A 20,763-nucleotide genomic window follows, 5' to 3' on the forward strand; every position below is an offset into this window, starting at 1 on the left:
TCTCCCTACAGCAAGATTCTGAAAGTTCCCTAGGGCAGAAATCAAGGGTGATTTTTAGGCTTATCTTATTAGGTTTTTTCTCTCAGGGATCACAGTCCTCCAGTTCTTTTGTTCAGTGTCTTAAAACAATTTTTAAGTATGTTTTACCTAGTGTTATCTATTGTACTGCTGAGAGCATGTCTGATATCACTTCAGCATTGCCAGAATCAGAAGAAATCCGTTTATTTTATTTTGACTTGAAATCAATTTTTAAATACAATTTTAATTATATAATTTAATATATTCTCCCATTAAAGCAATAATGAGAAAGTTAAAGTTCCCTTTTAGTAACTCCTAATCTTGGTCTTTCTTCCTTCAAATCTAACCGAGTTATCACCTTGGTACATGGCATTTTAGGTATTATTTCTATTTATTTGTTTCTTTTTTTTGTTGTTGTTTCTATAGCAAAGTTGTAATACTGCTTATTTTTAGGTTGTATATGCTTTTATAGCATAGCTCAGAGTGCATTTATTTCTCTTTCACTTGACTTTTTTAAAAGAACAAACAGTATGTAATAGAGATGTATCTCTACTAGTTGAGTGACTTGTTGCTAAATTTATTTTATTTTTTTAATTATTTGTTTATTTTTTGTTGTTGCTAAATTTTAAATTGAATTTGGTGAAATCTTATTGGTAAAAACAGATCTAGTTCACATTCTTTACATGTCGTGCTGCTATTTTCAGCAAGAATAGAGATTGGTCCTAAATAGCGCATCTTCTAGACTTGCCGCAAATGCTTTCCATTTTTTCTAGGAATTTCCATGTATCCTGGGATGTCGCCCTACTTCTCTCTTGCCCAAGTGCACCTCTTGCCTGGAGACGGACAGACTTCCCTTCCACCCCTGATAGTAAACCAGGGCCTTTTTTGTTTCTGGTTTTCACTGCTTTGACGTGGACCATTCTTTGTGGTGCTCTCATCTATCTTGAACTTGGAACTTGGATACCTTGTACTGCTGTTTGCTCGTTGATCTTCCAGAGGGTCCTCATAATTTCTGGTTCAGTAAAATCTCTTGTATTTTCTAGTTCAGCTATTGGTTCCTTTTTGTAAATGTCTCTTATAGGCTCATTGTTTTGAAAGGGAGAATAGACTAGATTATGTACTCACTTTACTATGTTGAAACCAGTAATTACTTCCCTCTGCCTGAATTTTTTCTTCTTTTATTTTATGAGAATCTAGAATAAAATGTCTGCCTGACACTCTTGTGAGGACACATGTATTAGGGAGCAGTAAGACAAGTGAGCCAGAGACTGATCCTAGTATCTCCTCCTTTCTTCCCAACTTTGCTTCCATTCAATAATACCTTTTTCATTTTGACATGGACTTGCCTTGTCCTTTGTTATCATTCCTACTGTTGACTTGATAAGTTGTATTCTGTTGATCAGATTTAGAGTTCGGACGTCATTAATATGACTATAAAGTTTCTCTTTGGTCCACTATAAATCTTTCTCAGCGGACTTTGTGTTTGCCCTTGAAATATTTTCAACCTATGTTGTAAATTTTTAAAACCTCAGAAATGGAAAATTTTCAGACCTTTTAACAAAAGTACTTTTTTTCCTCTGTTACACTCTTGAATTAGGTTCAGTGATGTTGTTTATAGTATATAAAATACAGTTGTGTCTAGTATACAAAATAATGAAATGTGGTCTAACATGTAATAAGAGCTCATGTCCCTTTCCCCTTTTAATTAGTTTGTGATTTGGGGGGGTGCATGACAGAAATTAGATTAAGATGGTTTCTTTATAGATCTTTCTGACATGTAAATAAATCATACTTAGGGACACCTGGGTGGCTCAGTGTTTGAGCGTCTTCCTTGGGCTCAGGTTATGTTCCCAGGGTCCTGGGATCGAGTCCTGCATCAGGCTACCTGCATGGAGCCTGCTTCTCCCTCTGCCTGCGTCTCTGCCTCTCTCTCTGTGTCTCCCATGAATAAAGAAATCTTAAAAAATAAATCTTACTGAAACTTTTCTTGTATACTTGACTACCATTTAGTATCTTAAGATGTATTCACGGAAGAGAAAAGTGATATAGTGCCCAGAGGAATCAATTTGGGAAATTAAACCTAGAAATCCTGGGTGATCTTGGTTCCAAGTCATAATCTAATGTAGATCATTCAGCAAATTGTTCTTAAAGAAGTTCAGTCTTATTTCATTCTAATCACTGTGAATATAGATTTAGTAGGTATGTTTAGTAATTTCCTTGTTTATTTTATTAATGTAATTATAGCCTCTGCTGGGGAAGTCTAAAAAATGTTGTACTTTGGCAACTTGGAAGAGCTGCTTTTATGTAAAATCTGATCCTGGGAATAAGAAGCCTTATTTTTCCCTGTGTTTCATGAGAAACTCTTTTCTGTCATCATAAAATGAAATTTTGTATACTCATAAGAGATCTTAGAATTATCTGGAAGTGTTTTACAGGTGAAGAAACTGAGACTCAGAGAAGTAAAGATAAATTGGCCTAAGGTTTACTAAGGTGATAAAGAGTCTTCTATCTCCATACTGGCCTGCCCTGCATTTTACTGATATGTATGCAGTTTTGCCTTTATATCACCTTGATTTCTACACATCTGTTGCAGAAAGCCAAAAGTGTCTTGCTCTGAAATTTCTTTGTTTTAATACAGCTGATATTTAGTTGGGGCTTTTCCAGTAATCTATACAATTATCCTTCTCCCCAATCCTCTTGTGCTTTTCTTGAGTTTCTTGATAGATTATATAGCAATTTCTTTATTCTATCATTAGTAGAGTCCACATGGAATCAGAGATTAAAAGCCTGGGAAAGTTGTCATGAATGGCATTATTTTTTTTTTTCTCACAGGAAAAAGAATAGGGTGCCAAATTTGTCTATTGAGTGACTTGTTGCTAAATTTTAAATTTAATTTGATGAAATCAATGAAATGCAGGACTTTTTTTTTTTTAATTCAAGAGCAGTTATTTCCTGATTTTTTTTTTTTTTTTTTTTTTTTTTTTGCTTTTGTGGGTTTGTTTTGGGGATGGGAATAAGGGGAGCCCAGTGTATATTTTCATCCTAGGTAAAACTGAATTTATATTTTTGTATTTTACTCCAATAAATCTGGAACTGGTACTAATACCATGCATCTTGATACAACAGGATAGACATCATTCTGCTGATGATCAAAGTATTTGTCATGTGTGGCACATGGACATAGAAGCTCTTCCAGAATGGATAAACTGCCTAATACAAAAAGTAAGTTCCTTGGTTTCTGAGTAAAATTAGGAATTTGCTACTTTCAGGATTTTTTGTCCTCATTCTAGAGCTATTTTTCTTCAATACACTCTTTCAAGAGATAAGAAAGGGTCTGTAACTCTTGATTACACCTATGGCTTCTTCATTATTACTGAAGTGTTCCAGGTATTTTTCTATCTCAGACTTTAAATCATGCTATTTCCCCTTCCCTGATTGCTCTTCCCACAGTTATTTACCACTTCCCTTATTTCCATAGGTCTTTATTCACAATGAGGCATTGCCTATGCCCTTCCCCAGTATTCCTATTCTTCACACTTCCTTTCTCTCTTCTCTGGTTTATATAGCTATTTTAATTTTACATACATATACATACAATAAATTATATATAGTACTTGTAAAAAATGCACAGGCATATATGACATATATAATTACAGACATAAATACACACACACATATACACTTACCCACATACGTATACGGCTAGCTGGTCTTATTAATTGCCTAGCTCCCCTACTAGAATAAAAACTCCATGAAGTCAGACGGTTTTCTCTTTTGTTTATTACTGTACCTCCAGCACCGAGAACAATACAATGAGGCATTGTAAACAAAATACTACTGAGTAAACAAAATAGCCTATATTACTCATGTGCGCATACACCTATAAAATAAATGGATGATTAATGATTTCCGGTGTACAGTCAACACCAAATTACCATGTTTTTTTAGGCTCCATAATGAAATATTATAAGAGCCGGAACCCACCTTGTTAACAGTATGGTATTATTATTTCTCACAATTCAAAGCAACTTCATGTATTAGAAAAGTAAAACTAAATGATTTTTGAAAGAAATGTAGTTGCTATTCTCCACTGACTTTTTTGTTGTTGTTAAAAAATAACATTTGATAGATACCCTTTGCATTCATTCTCACATTGTAATGACCTCCTGGGAACACGCCAATGCGCTGGTTTTAAAGTGTCCAGAACTTTACAAAATGTATTAGGAGGCTGCAGATATTTCACTACCTCTCTTGAAAAAAATAATTTTAAACCAGTTCATTATTAATTTCCCACTTGAATATAGAAAGTACACTCTTATGTATGCAACCAATATCTTTGGTTGTATGTAAAAAGGCAGGAAGAGCTTTATTCTGTTGGTTGGGTAAAGTTCCCTCCCACAGTGTTTGGTATGCAAGAAGGGTATCAAAACAGACACTTTTCTGTGAGATTTTACTTGCAAATTAAGCTCTGTAGACTGATTTGCTTCCTGGTTCCATCGTGTATTTTTCTTTTCATTAGTTCACACTGTATCCATATTCAACCTATTGTTTAAGAGGCTCTTTTAGAACGCTTAGGAGTATTGTTGAGTTGGGCGTGATGTGCAATATGTTATCATTCTAGAACTTCGGAGTTGCTTATCTCTATTTATTAGGAAACTTGTTTCCCTTTACTGTTCTGTCTACCAATCAGAAAACCGAAAGCCAGCCTTTTCTGTGGCATAGAAAACTTTCATGTGGTTGGCTTTAAAAAAAAAATACAACCCACATGCTCTTTGATTACTTTACAATGAAATCATTGTCTTACTTTCCTTTATTACCTGTAGGCCCAGTGGACAGTTGGAAAACTGAATTGCCCTTTCTGTGGGGCCCGTTTAGGGGGCTTTAATTTTGTCAGCACTCCAAAATGTTCCTGTGGCCAGCTTGCAGCTGTACATCTCTCTAAGAGCTGGACCGATTATCAGCCAACACGAGCAGGCCGACTAATGAGACCATCGCTGAAATACTTGTCACATCCTAGAGTTCAGTCAGGTTGTGACAAGGAAACTCTGCTGACAGGTGGCGCCTCCAGAAACAGAAATCACGGGTTTTTAAATATGGCCCAAAATAATAATGGCCCTGGAAGATTAACAGAAGCACTCTGCCTGGAGGTACGGTCAACATATTTTCAGATGAAGAATGAAAGACTGCTCTTCAAAGCATCAGATCCAAAATACCAGCTTTTTGTTCCTCAGCTTGTGACGGGCAGATGCACTACAAGAGCTTTTCATAGGAAGTCACATAGTTTGGATCTGAACATCAGTGAGAAACTGACTTTATTACCCACTTTTTATAAAATACATAGTAAGACTACTGCCTGTCCCAGGCTAAAGGAAACACAGCCTATTCACCTCTCGGGCTTGCCTGTAGAATCTAGTAAAAATAACTGTTCCTTTCAGATTTCATCCAATTTTGATCCTAGCATGCTGCTGCAAAGATTTTCAGTGGCTCCCCATGAGACCCAGACACAAAGAGGAGGAGAATTTCAGTGTGGTCTAGAAGCTTCTGCAGGGTACTCTGACCATGCTAGCTCTAACAACCTGACTTTCCTGATGGACCTGCCCTCAGCTGGCAGGAGCGTGCTGGAGGCCCCGGACCAGGAAGAGCACCTCTCTCCACTGGACTTCCTGCGCTCGGGCAGCTTCTCATTGGGTGCCATTAATCAGAGGCTCAGTAAGAGAGAAAGGAGCAAGTTGAAAAATCTGAGAAGGAAGCAACGAAGACATGAAAGATGGCTACAGAAGCAGGTAATTTTTTGAAGAGCTTATTAAACATTCTGTTTTATAAATCTCAGGGTTTGGAGAGAGGAGCTAACTGAATACCTATACTACAAAAACATGGCTTTCATGATCATTAAAATGACATTTCTGTCTGGGTGAACTTAATAATCATCACCTCTCTTATCAGCGGCAAGTCTAAACCGGGCTCTGTGTTCACATTTGTTTAGAGAGTGTCCTTTTGTGAAGTTTTTCTCAATTCTAACATTTTACATGAATATTAATCGCATGATAGGGAGATGAGATAGTCATATACATTTTAAATTTATTCACGGTGGCAGGATTTGCAGTGATTTTCTTTCAGGTTAGGTTGGAACAAAGAAATTTTTCTGATTCATTCTAGTGAGAAATTCATTGACTATCACCTCTTCTAGCTTAAGTGAATATTTTCAAGGAGCATTATGTAATTATGTACTCATATGATCCAGATATGGTGAACTCTACTAATTTGTGAAATTCGTTTTAATAATAATTGACCCTTACTGTAATTTTATAGGAAAGAGTTCTTCTCTATGATTTAAATTCCTGTACCTATAATGATATGTTCAAAAGTGGTTATGTGAAGGTACTGAACAATAAATTGCAGGTGCTCTGGAGACCAATTAAAGCCAATGAATGAGGTGCTCGTGAAAATTTGAAGTTTGAGGACCAGTATATTTCTATGTAAACTAGTTTTGCAAATCGCCTTTGTTACATACTTGTTTATAATAAATAGCAATCCTTATTAATCAGTACGCTGAATATTAACATTGTCTTCAGAGCTTAAATATAGAAAGCTGCAACTTTGCATAATAGTTCATTTTTTAAACAATTAAGTGAACTCATTGCTTATGATCCTAGTCATAGACTGAATAGAATAAAATTACTACATCGAGTGCTTCAATCAGGTTAATTATTTTTCATCGTTTGGTTAGATAGTATAATTATAGGTAATTATTATATTTTTCACTGGATGCTGACAAGAGCATTGTAGTCTGGTTTATTTGCAAGTGATGGTGTAATGTGGCACCAAAGCATATCTTCTAGAATGTAAAGAATGAATATATTTTAGCATCATTATAATATACTTCATGGTTAATTTATCAAAGCTGTAAAATACAATATTTTTATTGAAAATTTGGCTTAAATCCACAGATAAATTGGAGATGATCATACATTAAATGAATATTCAGAAAGACTCATTTAAAAACAATGTGGAGGGCTATAAGATAATTCTCTAACAAATAGAAATTTGAAAAAGTATAAAAATAATACTTGCTCTGTACTCTAAGTATATGCAGAATACATCTTTACAATTTAAAAAATGTGTTTAATTCTTGAACTGGGTACTTCTGAAACCTTCAACTATATTATTATTTTTCAGCATAGGAACACTATTTTATATAGTTTAGAGCTAAGCAAGACCGGTATCTTTTTTTTTTTTTTTTTTTTTTAAAGAAAGTTACTTGTATTCATTCACATGCGTGTGATTTAGGCAATCTGCTGAGCTAACGGATCAGAAAGAAGGAATTCTAGTCAGATCTGTGGCAGGTCAATCAGGGAGTCATATGGCAGGAACCTGGTAGGTTTGGTTGGTTGCACAGGAGATACTAGCAAACAAATGCCAAAGAAAATTAGCAAAGAAGATTTAAAAGTCTGTAGCAGCATGGAAATGACACGAGTTAGTGATGTGAGTGCAGACCGCGGTTAAAACCCAAAAGCAGAATTTTTAACAGTTTTGCTAATTCAAGCAAGAAGATAAATCCTGGAAAGATTTAATATTTGAGATCAATTAATGGCTTAGCTCCTCAGCTCATTTCATGTTTAGTTTGTTTATTTAAACATTTTATTTTTTTATTCATGAGAGACGCAGAGAGAGAGAGGCAGAGGGAGAAGCAGGCCTCGTGCAGGGAGCCCAATGGTGGGACTCGATCCTGGGACTCCGGGATCATGTCCTGGGCCAAAGGCAGGTGCTAAACCGCTGAGCCACCCAGGCTTCCCTCATTCCATGTTTAGTAAGGAGTAGTTACCTCCTTAAATATTAATCAAATACATGTTTCACATACCATGCGTTTGAGTAATGACTTCAGTGCAGATCCTGCCCTTTTATATTGTATTTTTTTAAAGATTTATTTATTTATTTTAGAGAGGGAGTGCTCATAGAAGTGGAAGGAGGGGCAGGGGGTGAGGCCGGGGGGAGAGAGAGAGAGAGAGAGAGAGAAGCAGACTACCCACTGATGTAGAGCCCAAAGCAGGGCTCGACCTCAGGACCCAGAGATCATAACCTGAACTGAAGCAAGAGTCCGACACTTAGCCAACTGAGCCACCCAGGTACTCCCTGCCCTTTTTTAAGTAAAGGAAGATAAGCATACAAGAAATAAAGGAAAGGTTACCTCTTATTAATGATAATTTTCTTAAGTTTAAAATAATTAGTTGAAATATCTAGATTTCTGACTTTCATTTGGTATATTTAATAGGTTTTTTGTTTGTTTTTTTTACAAACTAGACACCTTTATATGGCAGGTACTGTGATAGAAAATGTTAATGACACTAGAAAACGTATTTAAATTTTTGAAGCTTAGGGGTATAAATGAGTTTAATATCAAAACAGAAACTACAACGGATTTTCAGTGTTTTATTCAACAGATGTTAATTAAGCTTCTACTCTGGGGAAAGACAGTGCTGAGCAACCCTCTTTTTTTATTCGCCAGAGTCTTATTGGGTTTATGCTTTAGTTTTTGTAATTATTATGCCTTTGTTCTTGGCATATAGCTCTATGACCTAAACACACAGATAGATTCATATAACAATCACCAGGGCGGCGGGGGGAGGATACAGAACACTTCCATCACCCCCCAAATCTCCCTTGTGCCTATAACTGTTCTTTGATTATATCTTCATAATCATATCCTTGTCCTGTCTCTAATCTCCCCAAACCAATGATCTGTTCTCTATTATTTTAGCTTGTCTTTTTGATGATGTTATAAAATAATAATATAATGTTATAAGATTAGACTCATATAGTATGTAGCATCCAGAGACTGGCTTCTTTTATTCAGTACAGTTGCCTGTGAGATTCATCCAAGTTGTTGAATATACTTATGGTTTGTTCTTTTTTGTGACTCAGTAGTATTCTATCGTATTAATAAAGCACTGTTTGTTCATTCACCTTAGGAAAATAGGTGAGTTGTTCCAGGTTTGGGCAATTGTAAATAGAGCTGTTAAAAACATTCGCACACAGGTTATTATGTGGACCTAAATTTTCATTTCTCTAGGGTAAATACTCAGGAGTGAGAATACTGGGCCATATGGTAAATATATACTTAACTGTATAGGAAACTGTCAAATTGTTTTCCAGTTTGGAAAGTGGTTATACCATTTTGTATTCCAAGACACACTATATGAGAATTTCCTTTGCTGTAAATCCTAACACCTGGTATTCTCAGTATTTTTAAAATTGTTATATAAGTAGGTATGTAGACATATCATATTGTGGTTTTAGTTTGCGTTTTCCTGAGGCATTTTCCTAATGATGCTGAACATTTTTCATATGCTTATTTTTCCATTTGTATATGTTGTTTAGTGAAGTGTCTGTTTAAATATTTTGGTCATTTTAAATTTGGCTGCATTCCTAGTGTTTTATGAGAGTTTCTTATATATTTTGGATATGTTTTTCATCACATAGGTGATTTGTAAAGATTTTCTCTGTAGCTTGTCCTTTTATTCTCTTAACAATTCTTCTCCTGTAGAGCAAACATAGTGAGTTTTGATGAAGTCTAATTTCCAATTTTTAAATGGATTTTGCCTTTGGTGTCATACCTAAAGAACTCTTTTGCCTAACTCAAGTTTATAAAGGCTTTTTCCTGTGGTTTCATCTAAAAGTTTTATAAAGTTTTATAAGTTCCACATTAAGAATTATGGTTATTTGGAGTTTATTTATTTTTTTTAACGAAGTATGAAGTTTCAGTTGAGGTTCATTGTTTTACATAGAGATGCTTGATTGTTCTAGCACCATTTGTTGAAAACACTGACCTTTCTTCATTGAAATGCTTTTGCAGCTTTGTCGAAGACCAATTGGCTGTCTATGTGTGGGTCTATTTCTGGACTATCTATTCTCTTCGGTTTATTTTTGTGTCTCTCTCATTGCCAGGAGTCCTTTTTCTTAATTATTGTAGTTTTAATAAGTCATAAAATAGGATTCTGTGATTCTTCCAACTTAATTGTTCTTTTTCAAACTTGTTTTATTTATTATAGTTTCTTTGCCTTTGCATGTAAAATTTAGATCAGCCTGTTTGTATTTACTTAAAAAATCCTGTTGGGATTTTGATTGTAATTATATGAAATCTATAGATCAACTTAGGGAAAACTGAAATTGTTACTATGTTGATTTCCCTAATCCTCAAAAATGGTATGTCTCTCCTTTTGTTTAGGTCTTTGATTTCTTTCATCCATATTTTTGCACTTTTTAGCATTCAGAACCTGTGCATGTTTTGTTAGATTTATACCTTTTTACTTTTTGATGATGTTGTTAATTTTTAAAAAACTGTTTAAAATTGTATATTGCTAGTGTACAGAAACACAATTGCTTTTTGTTTTGACTTTGTATCTTGTCATTTGAAAGTGTAAATCTTTGACATCTTTTGTCAGATTTATCCACAAGTATTCATATTTTTATACTGTTGTAAAATCATACTGTTTTCCTAAGTTTCAATTTCCAGTTGTTCATTGATAACATGTAGAAATAAAATTGAGTTAGTATACTGATCTTATAGCTTACAACCTTTCAAATCTTACATAGTAAGAATAATAATTGTTTAAAGATTCCATTGTATTTTCTACTTAGGTGGTATCTGCAGATAAATACAGCATTATTTATTCCTTTCCGATCTGGAATTTCTTTTTCTTTTCTTTATTTTTTTTTTTGTTGTTGTTGTTGTTATCGAAGTAGCTAGAACATCCAGTACAGTATTGAGGGGAGATGAGGAGAACAGATATCCTTGTCTTTTTTCTGATATTAGGAAGAAAGCATTCAGTCTCTCACCATTAAGTATGATGCTAGTTATAGGTGTTTTGTAGCTGCCCTTTTCCAGGTTGAGGAAGTTTCTTTATATTCCTAGTTTGTTGAAAGTTTTCTTATGAATGGGTGTTGAATTTTGTCAAATGATTTTTCTTATCAATTGATAAGATTATATGTTTTCAGTGTTAATACTGATTATCAAATACCGAGTCATTCTTTCAGTACCGCAGCAAACACCACTTTATTATGTTGTGTTTTTCTTCCTATATATTACAGGCTACTATTTGCAATACTTTTTTGAGAGTTTTTTCCCAGCCTCTGTACATGAGGGATATTGGCATGAGGTTTTCTGTATTTTTTTCCTGCTTTTGTTTGGTTTTGGTATCAGAATAATGCAGGCCTCTAAAAGGAGTTGGGAAGTCATCTTTCCCCTTTAGTTTTCTGGAAAATGTTTTGAAGAATTCATGTCATTTATTCTTAAATATTTGATCATGAAACTTCCTGGGCCTGAGAATTTCTTTTCTGGGAAGTTTTTTTAACTATATATTCAATTTCTTCAGTAGTTACAGGACAATTTTGTATCTGTTTCATTTTGGGTAAGTTTTGGTAGTTTGTTGTTTTCAATGAATTATCTAAGTTGTTGAAATGATGTTAGTATTGTATGTATTGTATGTTAGTATTGTATGTAGTTAGTATTGTTCATAATATTCCTTTAAAATCGTTTTAGTGTCTCTTGGGTCTTCAGTGATATCCCCTTGAAAATCCTTATAACGAATGGCAGTTTGTATCTTCTCTCTCACTCTTTTTTTTTTTTTAGCTTTGCTAGAAATTTATCAATTTTTATTGATCTTTTCAAAGAACTAGCCCTGAGTTTCAACTATATTTTCTGTTGTTTGCTACTTTTAAATACTTAACATCTGCTCTTAACCTTTAATATTATCTTTCTTTCATTTTCTTTCCTCTTAGTAAAAATACTTTGTGATAGAAACTTGTTGAGTGGAAATCCTTTTTTCTCATCCAAGCATTCAATGCTGTAAAATTCCCTTTAGTTACTGCATTAGCTACATCCTATGACTTTTACGTTGTACTTTTATTATAATTGAGTTCAAACTATTTTCTAATTTCCTTTGAGACTTTTTTCTTTTGGCCAACCTTGTTTGTCTAAGTGGTTAGTATAATCATGAAAAGATTGAAATACTAGCATTTTGAGGAAATTAATCAAAAATCGCTTTCTGGGGAGAATATTTCTTCCTCTGGATTGAGGGAAAAGGTGTTTCTAGTATAGTTGCATAATATTTTTAGAATCTTTTAAACCAGGGGCAGCCCGGGTGGTTCAGCAGTTTAGCACCGCCTTCAGCCTGGGGTGTGATCCTGGAGACCCGGGATTGAGTCCCAAGTCGGGCTCCCTGCATGGAGCCTGCTTCTCCCTCTGTCTGTGTCTCTGCCTCTCTCTCTCTCTCATGAATAAATAAAATCTTTAAAAACGTCTTTTATAACAGCGTTTTATTCTATTGTGTTTTCATTTTTTAATATTACATCTATTTAATATGCAAATAAATTTAATACAAAGAAAATATCTCTTTAAAGCCCACAGGAAATTATTATGAACAGGGAGTTTACCTCATTCTTCTTTGGAGTGTTATGGATGAGAATATGAAATAATTGACCCAATATCATAGCTTGTAATAAATCATTGAACTATCTACAATGACTATATTATTTTGTTCCCAGTGAATTAAGACTACTTGTATTATTATAAAGGTGTGATTTAGGCACTGGGAAGAATAGAAGCCGATAAATTATATTAAAGACCTGCTTATTTGGATTTATCTAAAAGAAACATATTTTCCACAAAGGCACTAAATTTCATTGTCATGGTTTTGTACATGGTGATCATTTTGAACTTTGTATAGATTTTAAAGGAGTGCATTTAATTTTTTATCACTTGATTAATCATCTTCAAATTATGCACAAATCATATTCCAAATTGATTGTCCCCTTAAAGGAGGAATTTTTGTGTATCTGGACTATAATAGTAATCTACATATTGAACAGATATTCCTCTTTTTCTCTTCCTTCAGCAGAAAATTGATGGTTTATCGAGAGAAAAATGCCTTAGTGATGAAAATCTGACAAAGCTACATGTCACAGATTTTACTGGTTTCATTAAACACAAAAACTTGGTCATGAAATGGTCTTTTAGGAAAGAATATCATGACATTTAGTCATATATGGAGACACAGTGATATTTCTCAGTCTGCTTTGTGTCAGTTTATTTCAGTTCATCACCTTCCTTATATTTTATTGAAATATAATTAGCATACAATGTTATTTTAGTTTCAGGTGTATAATATAACAGTTCAACAATTCTGTACATTGCTCAGTGCTCATCAAGATAAGTACACTTTAAATCTTCTTCACCTGTTTTACCCATCACCCCCCCACCTGCCCTCTGGGCAACCACCAATTTGTTCTTTGTATGTAAGAGTTATTTTTCTGTTTATCTCTTTTTTTTCTTTGTTTATTCATTTATTTTGTTTCTAAAATTCCACATACAAGTAAAATCAATAGTGTTTGCCTTTCTTTGACTGACTTGTTTCACTTAGTATTATAACTTGTATTATACCTTGTCCATCCATGTTGTTGCAAAAGGCAAGATCTCATTGTTTTTTATGACTGAGTAATATTACATTATGTATATATATTATGTGCATATATATACATATACATAAGTATGTATATGTATACACACGTATACATGTACATATACATGTACGTATACATACACACCACATTTTCCTTATCCATCTGTTTATGGATAGATGGACACTTGGGTTGCTTTTCTAACTTGGTTCTTGTAAATAATGCTACAGTAAACCTAAGGTTATATACATATTTTCAAATTAATGTTTTTATTTTCTTTGGGCAAATATTCATTAGTGGAATTACAGGATAAAATGCTACTTCTATTTTTGATTTTCTGGGAAACCTCCATACTGTTCTCCCACAGTGGCTGTACCAATATGCATTCCCACCAACAGCCCATAAGGATTCCTTTTTCTACATATTCTCATCAACATTTGTAATTTCGTGTCTTTTTCATTTTAGCCATTCTGACAGGTATGAAGTGATATCTCATTGCATTTTTGATTTGCATTTCCCTAATGATTAATGATATTGGGCATGTTTTTATGTTGCCTCTTGGCCAACTCTTTTCATTTTATTAATGAAATAACATTTAGTGCTTGCTCAGTAAGTTGATTCTTCTGAATAGTTTCTGTGTTCTAGGAAGTCATCATCTAGTGAGATAATAGGATATACATAAGCAGTCAATTTAAGTAGGCATAAAGAAATACCTTAACTTTGTTTTCCTGCTATTTCAGTTGATTTCAAAATATAGATTAATGAATAACTGTGGAGAAAAATTACATTAAATTAATAATTCCCTTACCTTAAGATCTAAATTTTCTTTTTTTAAAAATTTTTTAATTTATTTATGATAGTCACACACAGAGAGAGAGAGAGAGAGAGAGAGGCAGAGACATAGGCAGAGGGAGAAGCAGGCTCCATGCACCGGGAGCCCGATGTGGGATTCGATCCTGGGTCTCCAGGATCGCGCGCTGGGCCAAAGGCAGGCGCTAAATCGCTGCACCACCCAGGGATCCCCTAAGATCTAAATTTTCTAATGCTTAGCACAATATTCTGAACACAGTAAGTGATAAAGAATTTTCTTTAATAAAAGCTTTTTATTTTAGAATAGTTTTAGGTTTATATAAAAGTTGTGAAGCTAGTACAGAGATTTCCCATATGCTCACACCTACTTTACCCTATTATTAGTAAGTTATGTTAGTGGGGCGCCTGGGTGAATCAGGTGGTTAAGTGTCCGGTTCTTGGTTTTGGCTCAGGTGATGATCTCAGATCCTGGGATTGAGCCCGAGTCAGGCTCCCTGCTCAGCAGGGAGTTAAGTTGAGAATTCTCTCTCTCTCTCTCTCTCTCTCTCTGTGCCCTTACCCCTGCTCACACCTACACTTTCTCTCTCTATAAAATAAGTAAATAAATATTTTAAAAGAATAACTTACTATGGTACATTTACAATTAGTGAATCAGTATTGATACATTATTATTAGCTGGTTTATACCTCATTCACAATTTCTTAGGTTTTACCTAAAGTTCTTTTTTCTACTCCAGGATCTCATCCAGGGTACCACATTACATTACAATTAGTAATTATGTCTCATTAGACTCCTCTTGCCTTTAACAGTTTCTCAGACTTGCCCTGTTTTTGATGACCTTGACAGTTTTGAGGAATGCTGATTAGCAATTTTGTAAAATGTCCTTCAACTACAATTGCCTGATAGTTTTCTCACGATTAAACTGGGATTATAAATTGTGTCCTGGGTCCCCAAGACCACCCCCACATTCGATGATTCACTAAGAGAACTCCTAGGACTCACCCTATAGTCATACTCACATCTATGTTTTATTACAGTATAAGGATATAAACCAACATCAGCAAAAGGAAAAGATGCATAGGGCAAATTCTGGAAGAAACCATATGCAAACTTCTATGGTCCTCTCCTCATTGAGTTACATAGAATGAACTTACTTCTTCCATCAACAAGTTGTGACAACACATTCAATGTTATATACCAGGAAAGCTTATTATAGACTCAATGCCTACAGTTTTTACTGGAGGGTCCCCTAGGCCCACAAACATAGTATGTGATCTAGATCCCAGTGTCCATGCTGTTAACCATGATACCATGACCTCTCAGGAGGGATTTTCCTCATGTTTTATCATTCTTAGATGATTAAGAAAACATTATCACATACCTTTATTTTTCTTTCCTCCTTTTCTGCATTTAATGTTCATTGGGTAGGTCACTCTTGGTCAATAACTGCTAAATATTGAGGATACAGCACTGAATGAAATATGATTCCTCCACTCAGGGACCTTTGAGTGAAGCAGAGACACATAGGAACATCAGTAATCTTTTTTATTAGGCGTTTGCAGGAATGTCATATCCTGGTGAATTTTGGCCAACCACTTATTTAATCTAGCATTGTTTTGGCCAAGACATTGAGATGCACCAGAGAATCCCAGAGTGGTCACAAAGAAGCCAGCGTGATTGGAAAAAGGTAGGAAGTTTGTGCAGAAGTGGGAAGATTGGTGACAGAAAAGAGAAGAGAAATAATAAGCTGAGGAAGAATTACGAAGGAGTGGTCAGAAACATATGTTTGGTTTTGAAGATGCCATGTAGCTGCTGAGTAGTTTTAGGCTAGGTGTGGGGTAGGAGCTCCTTAAGTGGTTGCACACACAGTACATGAATTGAACAAATAAATGAAATAGCCAATGCCTCAGGCACAGAAGTGATTTAAGGGTCCTGGCTAACATTGGTTCCTTAACCCTGGCCGCAGGTTGGAATCCTCTGAGGAACTTCTCAAACTGCTATTGCCCGGCCTCTATCAGCTTATACTTCAGTTGGTCTGGACTGGACATCACCACCTGTGTTTGTGTTTTTTTTTTAAATTTAATATATATATACATAGAATATATCTTCTCAAGCGATCCCATCTACCGAGAGTTGAGAACTGTTGAAAAGAAGGGAAATCGACAAAAGGAGATTAAAAGTAGGTCAGAAATACAGAGGAAAGGCGGCTGCCTAGAAGCAGGCCAAGAAGGGATTAGATAAGAACCCTGCTGGAAAAGACAGGCTATTTTGATCTTCTCTTCTAACACCTAATATCACCCCTGGCACGTAGAAAAAGACAGTACAAATACATCTGTCCGAGTAACATTTGGTATATTCACGTAGCTTTTCTTAGTCTGGTATTAAGAGGATGAGAGTTTTGACTAAGCAAGCTGGAGGGAGGGGATGGAATGGAGAGTGTGCAGTGGTGACAGTGATGGTAAGAGCAGTTGGAAGTTTATGCTAGGTGCAGGACACTGTTTTTCTTGGATCACCTATTCCCCATGAGCTCTTAGCTTGCTAGAGCAGGAGGGAACTGGGGGAAGGAAGATCTTGGACAGGACAGGGGAGCATGGAGACAGTGACTCCTTCACACACTGAAGAAGCAGCAGATGTAGGAGAGTGGCAATGATGTGTGCTGTCCTTTCCCAAATTTTGTAAAAGCCTGATTTGTTTGGGGAAGGGAGAAAAAAAAAAAAAAAAAACAGAATCACCAGTAAGCTATTCCCAGAGTGACACTTAGAGAAAATTGGAGCTTAACACGTAGGACTGAGCTTAGTGCTAGGTGTGTTGGATGAACAGGACTAGACTGTGCTTTCAGCTCTTGGGGCCTTGTGTGCTCTGGGAAGACTGCCCGGTTTTCATTCTAAAACTCCACATTTGGCTTCATTGACCACATTAACCACTGTGTTATATACACTGTCCACTGGTGGTCCCTCAATATCCCATTTCTGTACTAACTAGTTTAAAAAAAAATCATAGGGCCTTCTTGTCCTGCTCCAACCTCCTTGAAACTGTCCAGTGTTGAGACATCCATCTCACCCACTCTTCTCATGCATGACAACCTTACAACAGCAGCTTCCATGTGCCCCCAAACTGGGGAGGTGGCTAGCATCCTCCCCCTGGCTCTGCATGACCGGTGGTAACTGCTCTCCCCTGGGCCTTCTGGAACAAAGTCATCATTTAAAGGTAATTTTTAATTTTAGAAGCAGCATTAACAGTGTTAGAGAAAGTACAGGAAACTAAAAAAATAAAATAAAATAAATACGTTTACATGCCAGTCATTTAAATGTCAAATTGAATAGAGTCAGTACTTCTGAGAGGGAGGGAGACTATGATTGGAGGTGCTATCTAGGGGGCTACAACTCTGTTCGTTATGTTCTGAAGACGCCCAGTATTTTCCACAGATGTTGTCTTAGGTTTTATCCTATTTCTTATGTTTCTCACATTTCGTAACGCAGCTGAAGAATCAATTATAAATTATAAATCATACCACCATAAATTTATCAATTATAGATCATACCACCCTAATAATATCACCCTTTTAATCCAGTACTTGTGCTGCAAAATCTTAAACCATTCATCTTTGTTCTCCTATTTGTAAAGCTTGATGCTCCAGGCTAGGAGTCTTCTAACTACGAGGCTCAGGTTTTTAATAGTACTTGTCTAATACTCTCTCAGAATAAACATTGAGTGATAAACCAAGAGCAAAAATTTCCATTAAAAATAACTCTGAAAAAAAAATAACTCTGGATCTTTATAACTACGTATCTATATACCCTTCCACTGGAAAGTAACTGTATGTCTATATTGGGATAAGCTGGTCCAGTCCATGAGTGTTTTTATGACCCTCTCCAGTGCCAGTTTGTAAAGGTGACGGTGTATCCTCTAGTCTTCCAACAGCAGAGGGCACCAAATTTCCTCTTGCGGGAAACAATCAAAACTATTTCTTTCCGTCGAAGAATTTCATATGCTGGCTAAGAGTATGGAATGGTATATATTTTAGCCTCTTGTCAGATCACAGCAGTAAGAGAATTTGTGCCTCGTGAGAAGGAGTTTACAAAATAACAGGCATGCTTTCCCTTGCTGCCACCAGCTAGAAATCGATCATTGTCACTGGTACTTACTATGTTGGAATAAAACAGCTGCTCTGTGATAATGTTTGGGATAAAGAAGCTATAGATACTCTTTGGTTTAGGTTTCCAGAGGCAGGTATCGTTTTTTCTGGAAATGGGCGTGTCCCCTAAATTCAGGATAAAATCAGTGGCATGGGATACTGGCAGAGGGGAGTGCAATGATATAAGCTAGTAGATCACAACAAACCATTCATACCTTGATGTTTAGCAGAGTTTTGTTGACTTCCGTCTGATAAACCATCCTTCCCTTATTCTCAAATAAAAAAATATCCAGAAAAAGGCCATACCAGCCAATGAATTCTTTTCACTAATTGTATGTTTTTGCCCAGTTGAACATTGAAAGATACTTTTACAGCGTAAGTGACATTATTTATAGTTGTTTATATCTTTCTTTTTTCCCTTGTGTCTCCTGGCACAACAATTGTTGATCATCTGTCTATGTTGTCTAATTACCAGCAAATACAAATGAGGCAACTTCTTTAAAGCAGCAGCATAATCCAGTCGGAAAAATACCAAGCATGTATTTTAAGGAAATCAGAGTGCTAGCTCCCTCTGTGTAGCTTGATGGTGTATTCATTTCCTGATGTTACTATAACAAATTTACACATATTTAGTTACTTAGAACAACACATATTTATTATAGTTCTGGGGATCAAAAGTCTGAAATGGGTCTCACTGGGCTAAAAGCAAAAGTGTTATTAGGGTTGCATTACTCTCTGGAGGCTGTAGGAGAGAAACCTTTTTATTCACCTTTTCTAGTTTCTGCAGTCCACATTTCTTGGCTCATGCCTACCTTCCATCATCAAAACCAACAATGGCTTGTTGAGTCTTTCTTATAATGCCATCTCTTTGGTACTGACTCTTCTTTTGTCCTTTTTCCATTTAATGACTCTCGTAATTACATTGGGGCCACCTAATTAATCCTGGCTAATCTCTTTATTTTCAGGTCATCTGATCAGCAAATTTAACTCCATCTGAAACATACCCACAGGATCCAGAGATTGGGATATTGACATCTTTGGTAGAAGGAGGAGATTAGATTACTCTGCTTACCCCATACAGTTTTAGTGGAATTTATGAGTTAAGTAAATCTTGAGAGAGAAGAAATAGCGATCATAGATCGTGAAAGCTTAGGGGAAAATGAGTGTTTTCTCTGACCTTTCCTGGAATTTTCCACATTGCTCATTTCTGTAGTTTCCTTGTGTTTCTGAAAATGAATATGTGTTCCAGGGGCATAATTAATTAATCCTATATTAGACATTACTATCATAATTTGATAGAAGCGATTATATTAGTCCTTTAGGTCTTTCCTAAGTTGGTGAAAGGGCAACTAAGTTTGGATGGAGGAGCAAAAAAAAAAAAAAAAAAAAAAAAAAAGTTTGTATGGAGGAGCTGAATCAGAAAAAAAAAAAGAAAAATAAGAGGCACAATGCATTTTTAAAAAGGTTTGGTGGGCTCTGGACAGAGACAACAGCTTGAGAGCAAGGACTTGTTGGGTCAAGGTATGGTACTGAAGGTAGTATTGGTCTACCTTACCTCATGCCTGCAAGTTCCTGACTAAAGGAGCTTTGAACAACAAAGCGCTTCTTCTCGGCACATAAATAACTCCCTAAGTAGCACAAGATTGTACCAAGGCCTCAGACTACTAGGATCCATTTCAGACCATAGAAACAGTAGTCACAGACTACAGGTGTATCAATGATAGAAACGATAGCTTTCATTTTGGATGTCCATGTTAGTTTTTTGTACTTACTGACATCCCAAGTACCCTGAAAGACCAGTTTTCCTGAAGTTGTTTTTTATATTATTTGAAACAACTAAGTGCCATGTGAAAGAAAGACACTCATAATTTCTTCTCAGATGGTGTAAAGTAAATGGGAAAGAGATGCCACAAATATGCTTAGTTTGGTAAGAGTTCTCTTTCAGTTAACCCATTAGTTATCTAGGTCTCTAAACATTATGCTAGATATTGAAGCCAGAACTTTGAGTTAGCCTTTAAACTAACTAGTAATAGGTTGAGGGAACAGTGTACGTTGTGATAGGATAAAGAATCCCTGCTTACTCGGAAGTAAATTGCTGAATTTTGTTCTTCTCGCAGGTTCTGAAGCATTCCTTGCAGTCCCTCACTTTCATGCAATGCCATCATCTAACCTAGATTAGGTGAATGCATTTACTCCTGGGTTAAGCCTAAAGAGGAAAGAAAAGGAAACAATGTGCCAGCCCATCCAAGAGAGCAGATAGCCTTTGTAGCTGCTGTTAGGTAGTTGCGAGCCAAAGAATAGTGCTCATTTTAGCACACTTAAAATTATAGGAACCAATCCGTTTATTT

The 20,763-nt window shown here is 35.6% G+C and overlaps 1 protein-coding gene across 2 annotated transcripts in view; it reads left to right on the plus strand.

Annotated features, from left to right (window-relative positions):
- RNF180 (ring finger protein 180) overlaps positions 1–20,763 on the plus strand; it is a 184,672-nt gene that overhangs the window by 50,566 nt on the left and 113,343 nt on the right. For both annotated transcript variants that reach the window (XM_038530706.1, XM_038530707.1), the window contains exons 3-4: positions 3,145–3,240; positions 4,842–5,801. In XM_038530706.1, coding sequence (XP_038386634.1) covers positions 3,145–3,240; positions 4,842–5,801 — 1,056 coding nt within the window. The remainder of the gene's footprint in view (positions 1–3,144; positions 3,241–4,841; positions 5,802–20,763) is intronic.

Source organism: Canis lupus, chromosome 2, assembly GCF_011100685.1.
Source record: "Canis lupus familiaris isolate Mischka breed German Shepherd chromosome 2, alternate assembly UU_Cfam_GSD_1.0, whole genome shotgun sequence".
NCBI classification, from domain to species: domain Eukaryota; kingdom Metazoa; phylum Chordata; class Mammalia; order Carnivora; family Canidae; genus Canis; species Canis lupus.